We start from the raw sequence: 8,362 nt of genomic DNA, 5'->3' as shown, positions 1-8,362 counted from the left end.
TGCGGGCGGCGCATGTGTCCTCCACCTGTTCATCTCCTTTTCTGTCCCGCCTCCTCTGCTGATGCACGAGGACAAACACACAAACGATCGGCGAAGCACGAAGGGAAGCCCTCTGTGTTGATGGCCGAGTGCCATTCTTTTTAAACAGCTGCATGTGTGCAGAGAGACTTGAGGAGAGAGCCAGAGGGGGAACAGGAAAGCAATGATATATTGTAGGAAAGAGGAGGAAGAGAGCAGCTGTCTTCCTCCATCACACACCAGATGTTGTGACTGCGTGGCGCCGGTTTAACGGTTAAGTATGATGTTAATCTGTCTCTTGACTGAAAATGGACGGGAAACTAGATCGTATCTGCTGCAATCATTGTTTACTTTGTGGGGCTTTACCTCCTCTTCCTCCTCCTCCTCCTCTTCCTGCCATCCCTCTCCTCACCTCCTCCTCTCCAGTCTGCTGGTCATAAGGGAGTCATGAGACGAAGGGAGAAGCTAAATCAACTCTCTGTGTTGCCTCTTTGTCTCTCAGCTCCTCTCATGCTTACTGAGAATGGATGATCAGGAGTACGGGGTTCAGATCGGAGAGAACAAGTTCATCAGGAAGTAAGAACTGAAAAACCTCTTTCTCTTGTGCAAACACCTGCATGTAACTGTCAAATTACCTCTTTACTGTATGTGTATGTTAAAGTATACACAGTCTATTTGAAACGTGCGCATACTTTACTTCACTGCTAACCATCTTCTAAGTAGGCATGCATTTATTGATCTATTTAAAGGTTCTCATACGATATTCAGAGCATTAATATAGCAGCTATTTGCTATGTAAAGACATAGTGGGGTAATTCTACCTCCCCTTTGTGTTGTTATCAAGGTGTTTCTGTACTTGTTTTCGTAGCTGGGTCGGCCGCGCAAGCTTGCAAGTCGCTGAGTCGTGCACAGCTAGCTAGCTCACGGCTAACCAACGTTAGCTGTGAGCCGTCGCCATTTTGAGAGCCGCGTGGAGTCAATAGTTATGCTCTGAATACCGTGTAGAGGAGCTTTAAGTATGTAGATTGTAAGCACTTGACTTGAGTATATTGGCTCGCTATTAAATGACCAAAAGAGAACATTTGAAAATATTTTATTTACTTCCGTCTGAAAATCTCACCAGCAACAAAATCTCTTCATTTAAAAAGCCTAATCAACATATTAGACGGTCAGGATTCTTGAACCCGTTTCTTTCCAACACCGTTACCTTTTTCTAGCATATATTTCAAAGGCTGCCTTGATAGCAGAAAACCAATCAAACCACATCCAAAGCTTTGTAGAATGTGGTATACATGAAACGCATACATATATTTACATAAGTGGGTTATAAAATGTGTGAAATCAGCGGCGTGCTCCTTCAGTTTCCTCCTCGGTGATTCAACATTTCTGTCTCCAGGGCAACAGTCCTCTCACATCTGAAGACCTACAACCTCTACTATGACGGACAGAATCTACAGCTCAGACACAGAGAGGTGTGTGTGTGTGTGTGTGTGACTGTGTGTAACTACTCTTTTAATAGATTTTCAACAGAAAACGGAAGCATAATAATAGTGTGTGTGTGTGTGTGTGTGATAACAGCCGTGTGTGTGTGATAACAGGTGTGTGTGTGTGTGTGTGTGTGTGTGTGTGTGTGTGTGTGTGTGTGTGTGATAACTGTCGTGTGTGTGTGTGATAACAGTTGTGTGTTTAACGGGCGTGTGTGTGTAATAACAGTTGTGTGTGTGTGCATATGGAATAAGTTGTGTGTATGTATTTAATAACAGTTGTGTGTATGTGTGTAATAAAAGAAGAAAGAAAAAGTATCCTTTATTAATCCCCTTGTGTGTAAGTAATAACAGTTGTGTGTGTGTGTGTGTGTGTGTGTGTGTGTGTGTGTGTGTGTGTGTGTGTGTGTGTGTGTGTGTGTGTGCATATGGAATAAGTTGTGTGTATGTATTTAATAACAGTTGTGTGTATGTGTGTAATAAAAGAAGAAAGAAAAAGTATCCTTTATTAATCCCCTTGTGTGTAAGTAATAACAGGTGTGTGTGTGTGTGTGTGTGTGTGTGTGTGTGTGTGTGTGTGTGTGTGTGTGTGTGTGTGTGTGTGTGTGTAAGTAATAACAGTTGTGTGTGTGTGTGTAAGTAATAACAGTTGTGTGTGTGTGTGTAAGTAATAACAGTTGTGTGTGTGTGTGTGTAAGTAATAACAGTTGTGTGTGTGTGTGTAAGTAATAACAGTTGTGTGTGTGTGTGTAAGTAATAACAGGTGTGTGTGTGTGTAAGTAATAACAGTTGTGTGTGTGTGTAAGTAACAATAGTTGTGTGTGTAAGTAATAAAGGTCGTGTGTGGATGTGTGTGTGTGTGTGTGTGTGTGTGTGAGTAATAATAGTCATGTATGTATGTATTAACAATTGTGTGTGTGTGTAAGTAATAACAGTGTGTGTGCATATGGAATAAGTTGTGTGTATGTATTTAATAACAGTTGTGTGTATGTGTGTAATAAAAGAAGAAAGAAAAAGTATCCTTTATTAATCCCCTTGTGTGTAAGTAATAACAGTCGTGTGTGTGTATGTAATAACAGTTGTGTGTGTGTATGTAATAACAGTTGTGTGTATGATGTGTGTGTGTGTGTATGATGTGTGTGTGTGTGTAATAACAGTCGTGTGTGTGTAATAACAGTCGTGTGTGTGTGTAATAACAGTCGTGTGTGTGTGTGTAATAACAGTCGTGTGTGTGTGTAATAACAGTCGTGTGTGTGTGTAATAACAGTCGTGTGTGTGTAATAACAGTCGTGTGTGTGTAATAACAGTCGTGTGTGTGTAATAACAGTCGTGTGTGTAATAACAGTCGTGTGTGTAATAACAGTCGTGTGTGTGTGTAATAACAGTCGTGTGTGTGTAATAACAGTCGTGTGTGTGTGTGTAATAACAGTCGTGTGTGTGTAATAACAGTCGTGTGTGTGTAATAACAGTCGTGTGTGTGTAATAACAGTCGTGTGTGTGTAATAACAGTCGTGTGTGTGTGTGTAATAACAGTCGTGTGTGTAATAACAGTCGTGCGTGTCTTGACCAAAGCTCCTGTCTCCCAACAGGAAGAGGGTGAGTTGATCGTCGAAGGCTTGCTGAATATCTTTTGGGGTCTGCGGCGACCAATCAGGCTTCAGATGCAGGACGACCACGAGCGAATCCGACCGCCGCCCTCCTCCACGTCCTGGCACTCGGGTTGCAACCTGGACAGCCAGGGGTAAGAGGTCCAGACGGATCCGGTTACACCCCGCTGACCGGAAATGGCGATGTAGAGCAGCAGGGGTCAGATATTGATTATGTCGAGATCGTCTGATGAAAAGTCGAATTAGATAATTGATTTCCACAGTTTTGCTAAATCATTTTGGAAATGGTCCATGGAGAGAATGGAACCTTTTATCACTGCTGGCTCAGTTTTTTTATTTTGCCCCAAGCAAAAGTCAATAGGCTTGACACACATTTTAGCTCTGTAATCCCATTCATCAGAAGCTATTCTTGCTCCACAAAAAAAACGGATCTCGCGGACATGCAGCTGACATTTAGGGGACAAAATAACATCAGCACTTCAAGAAAGAGGACGTTAACTTTGAAGTGTCTCAGCATTCCAAACCACAGCTGTAAAGTGGCCTTTCCTTTTTTTTTCTGCAGCAACAAAAGAGTTCAGGCTATTATGTTTTGATACTGCGACAAGCCCTCAAACAAAGAGCTCCAAAAGACGCCAAATTATCCACGCTGATTTCGCTGACGCTTCAGTCCCAAAATATAGCGAAACTACTTTACATATCAAAGGAAATACTCTCACGTAGCCCCGAAAAACTGCACCGACAAAGAGGAACAGCCGTCACAAGCTGAAACTAACCAACGGAGATGTGACGTACGTACAGAATGTGGCGGTTCAGTGGCGAACAAGCGTCTGCCGCTCAGCAGGAAATCCAATAGTAACAGTTTATTGTGTTTTTTAAGGTTAAAGTCTCACACTGTTGACATTATGAATCCACTAACAAAAATAATGTTGTCTGTAGCCAATGTAATTAAACAGAATAACAGTTTGTAAATATTTTTTGTTGTGTCTTCACAGTTTCTTTGTCTCTCTTTCTTTTATTTTATTTTTTTTAAGTTCCCCAAACGGCACAGACGGCCAGCAGACGACACAGCAGAGCCCGCCCACCGTGGAAGTGACGCCGCCCGACAGCCAACCGGAGGACGACTCCCATGTGATGGAAGAGCAGGCCGAAGGTGAGTCGCTCCCCTCGGCAATAACGAGGATCGAGTGAACGGCGGCGTACCTTTTTTAAACTTGTTTTGTTTGTGTTGGCTCATCAGTTCTCTGGACAAAAAAAAAGAAACGTTGCATTAGGTGAAAACACCGTGGACCAAATCTCTAATTAACCCTTAGGTTAGGGCCTTCATTTTTTTGTTTTTTCAACCTTTAAAAGAGTTTTGCGTATGACAACGGCAAGATAAGATAGAAAGAAGTGAGCGCCACACACGTCTCCCATATTTGCTTCCTGTCACACAAGAATGGCTTTTTTTTTTTACTTTAGTTACATTTACTTAAGTACTGTACTTTACAATTTTCAGGTTTACATTTATCTCTAGTTACTTTGCAGATTTGGATTATTAATACAAAATATAGATGGATGGATGGATATATACTTTATTCATCCCCAAGGAGAAATTAGTTACTTTTTATTCTTATGATGTTTTATAGATTAATGTAATTCAAATTAGCCCCACTTTTAACAACTGCCACACATTAATGCATCATAATATATATTATTCTGAAAAAAGACCTTCCTGCCTTTTTTCTTTTGGTACTTATGTACTTTTACTCACTAAAAGCTCTGAGCCCTGCTTCCACCCACCAACTTAATTTATCGATAGATAGATTTAAAGTAATTATGTGTCTTTTCCTGTTTAAGAGCCTGAACAATAACTGAAGTTATGATTTATTGTGTGGACAGAGGACGCTGACGGCTCCGCTCAGCTGCTCAGGACGAAGAGCGACGCCGGCGTGTTGAGGCGGGGACAGCGGCGCTCGCCGAGCGACCAGAGGAAGATCAGACGCCATCGCTTCTCCATCAACGGACACTTCTACAACCACAAGGTGATCCCCGAAAAAGTCTGAGAAACGTGTTCTGAGAGTGTTTGTGCTACTTTTTAAACACATGCTGGCAGCCATGCTGCTTGTATATCTGTATACTATATCTGTATATAGAAATAAAGACAGGGTTTTTCTTTTCTCTCAGACGTCAGTGTTCACCCCGTCCTTCGGCTCGGTCACTAATGTCCGGATCAACAGCTGCATGAGGACACCACAGGTGCTCCGGGTTCTCCTCAACAAGTTTAAAATCGAAAACAGCCCAGACGATTTTGCGCTCTACCTCGTCCATACAAGTGGAGGTGAGCGAGAGTTATTCAGTTTTCATTCCTGTGGTGAGAGAAATGTCAATGAAGGAAAACCTCACTGTCTGTGAATTGATACCTTTTTTTGGGGGTGTTTTCAGAGCGCGTGAAACTGAAGCGGAGCGACTACCCGCTGGTGCTGAGAGTGATGCAGGGCCCGTGTGAGCAGGTCTGCAAGGTGTTCCTCATGGAGGAAGACCTCGGAGAGGAAGTCACGTATGATGTAAGACGGAGGCGTGAACGTGTCTGACTCCTCTCTCCTGCGTTTCCTACATCCTCTTGATTTACCTCGCGTCACCCTCTCTTCTCCTGTGCTCATTTCTCCTCCCTCCCACCAGGTGGCGCAGTATATCAAGTTTGAAATGCCCGTCCTGCGGAGTTTCATCACCAAACTGAAGGAGGAGGAGGACAGAGAGGTGGTGAAGCTCAGGAGAAGGTACACGGGAATAGTGATCCTTTATATCGTCCACGAAACCGTCTTGTGTCTCCTTTCTAATGGTCAAAGTCTTCCACATGTGTTTGTTTCATTCAGTCAATCGTTACAATAAGTAAAGCCAACAAAACAAAAAGAGACTGAAAAGGTATAGGTAGAAGCATAAAATATATATACATTACACATTTCTTTCACACTTGTAACCCTAATCCCTCTTTTAGCTTTTTGTACAGTAAACTTACAAATATCTCTCAAATCATATTTACACTCATGTATTGAAAACAACCTTTGCACAGTCTGGCAGTGACTTTGCTTTAGCTCTGTACATTATCTGCATTATTTTATAATATACCAAATCATTACATTTCATTTCATACATGCTCATCAGCTGTTTATGAGGTGTGGCACACATTCATTCTTTTTCTTCTTCTCCCCCTCTGCATTTGCCTGCTTGCACTTGCAGGTATACGTGTCTGCGCTGTATAATCGAGAAGCAGCTGGGCTGTCTTCCAGAGGGCGCGACGTGTTTGTGACGCTCCCGTCGGACCGTTAAAAGCAACGCGCCCTCCGGCCGGCTGAGAGCGAGGATCAGCCGACCAGAACCCCGATGACCCGGATCCTCCAGAACTCCTGCCTGTGGAGCCTTTTCTTTCTTTCTTCAATGATCAACCCTACAGACAAAACGTTGACATGCTGTATTGTTTGCATGTTAGGTGTGAGCCATCTCAGCCGTAGTCTTCAGACCTTATCGCTTTAGTCGTCGCACACACAGACTTCCCGATGCAGAACGAGCCCACGATGAGACGCCGTGTCTAAATGTCTCTGCCCTTCAGTTTTGGGCAGCTGATGAATCCATTCAAAGCACAGACGTCATGTGATGCGATCCTAATTAAGTGCCTGTTAAAAGGTTTCTCCGAGCACAAAGGCACACGCGTCGACTCCTGTGTTTTGGAGTTATAAGAAAGTACAATAGAACAACGCCAGACCAGTCATGCTCTGAAAAGCTTGCGTGCCTTTTATGGTCCTCTCTGTTTGTTTGTTTTTTAGATATTGTGATTTGAAGGAATTTAATTGACCCCCTCAATTTGATCTCCGCCGATAAATTCCCCCGCGGGGGATTATCGGCGGTCGCATGAGCGGATAATCCGTTCACGTTGTGACCATCGGTCCGTCGGCGGTCAACTGCTGAGGTTGAAGGCATATGTTTGACATTTTGGGAAAACTTTTTTTCGCCGAGAGTTCGATGTTGTGTATTTTGTGTAGCGGCAGCTGGTTAGCTTAGCGCTAGCACAAAGACTGAAAACAGCTGGCAAGTCTGGTCAAAATCTGCCCAACAGCACCACTAAAACTAACGTATTAATGTGTGAAATCATTTGTTTCAATCTCTTCCAAAAAAGTGTTACACTTTCTTTTTTTGTGCAAGACTAAACAAATAAAGTGTTGGTGAGGCAGATGTTGTCATCTTTGTGCTAAGCTAAGCTAACCGGCTGCTCGCGATAGCTTCTTGTTTTATTTCTGGTATTAATCCACTCATCAAACGCTCATCAAGAAATCTAAATGAGCTCCTGTTCCCCAAACTACTTTGAAGGAAAGAAATTCCACCCTGAAAAAAGACTTTTTGCATTCCTGCCTTACGTAACATGACAAGAGGATGTTGAGCAAAATACAGTTTGAGCTTACGAACTATTTTCAACATCATTCTGCACACGATGGGACGTTGGGACTTTGGACTGGCTATTTGCTTGTTATTTTACATTACACAGAGAATGACGCGAGTGAAATCCCACAAGACTGTGAATCACGCCGACCATCTTTTGTCAGACGAATGTTGTGAAAGTACGAATGAGCGTTAGTCAGAGCGGCGCGGTTTTGCCTCCACGTGTGCAGCTCGTCGCTTCTGGTCCGCTCCATGTCCGCCAACGCGGCCGCTCTAAAGTCTCGCCGTACAGTGCAAAGTGTGAGCGCGAGGGCGTGCATGTCGTCTATTTGTTTTTGTGACTCTTTAAAAGACTTGCCTGCTTTTTTTTGTATTGTCTTTTACAAAAAAATTATGATCTTTAAAGATGTTGAACTCATGCCATGACTTGGAAAATTGAGTTTTTTTTTCGTACAATGGTTGTTATTTAATTAAAGAAAAGTCATCCTGAGAGATATATATATACATATATATATATATATATATATATATATATATATATATATATATATATATATATATATATATATATATATATATATATATATATATATATATATATATATATATATATATATATATATATATCTGTAATCTCGTTCAGGTCAGTGGGGGAAAAGCCCAGCATGTTATGTAACATGTTGTGTTTAAATCTCGTTGTATAATTCAAAATGACAGAGGAGATATAACATTAGTCAAAGCTTTGGGAGAGTTCGTTAAGTGTTCTGGTTCATTCACTAAGTGGTAAAATAATTCAGACCAAATTTAGGGCACACACACACACACACACACACACACACAAGT

General features: G+C 42.1%; 1 protein-coding gene across 1 annotated transcript; it reads left to right on the top strand.

Moving 5' to 3' along the window:
- Positions 1–214: 214 nt before the first annotated feature.
- rassf2b (Ras association domain family member 2b) lies at positions 215–6,723 on the top strand. Its single transcript, XM_079222528.1, has 10 exons — positions 215–291; positions 521–594; positions 1,415–1,490; positions 3,092–3,243; positions 4,141–4,259; positions 4,988–5,130; positions 5,273–5,426; positions 5,531–5,652; positions 5,768–5,865; positions 6,326–6,723. The coding sequence occupies exons 2-10, from the start codon at positions 542–544 to the stop codon at positions 6,393–6,395; spliced, it is 987 nt and encodes a 328-aa protein (XP_079078654.1). The 5' UTR covers positions 215–291; positions 521–541; the 3' UTR covers positions 6,396–6,723.
- Positions 6,724–8,362: the final 1,639 nt, after the last annotated feature.

This window comes from Taurulus bubalis, assembly GCF_910589615.1.
Source record: "Taurulus bubalis genome assembly, chromosome: 8".
Taxonomy (NCBI): Eukaryota; Metazoa; Chordata; class Actinopteri; order Perciformes; family Cottidae; genus Taurulus; species Taurulus bubalis.
Note: the sequence above shows the minus strand (reverse complement) of the source record. Positions and strands in the feature narration are given on the sequence as shown.

What these genes read in the sequence shown, in the direction of transcription:
- rassf2b (XM_079222528.1), top strand. Translation starts at nt 542, where the DNA reads ATGGATGATCAGGAGTACGGGGTTCAGATCGGAGAGAACAAGTTCATC. An exon ending in CCTCGTCCATACAAGTGGAG is followed by an intron (nt 5,427 to 5,530) that starts GTGAGCGAGAGT and finishes GGGTGTTTTCAG; the next exon opens with AGCGCGTGAAACTGAAGCGG. An exon ending in GAGAGGAAGTCACGTATGAT is followed by an intron (nt 5,653 to 5,767) that starts GTAAGACGGAGG and finishes CCCTCCCACCAG; the next exon opens with GTGGCGCAGTATATCAAGTT.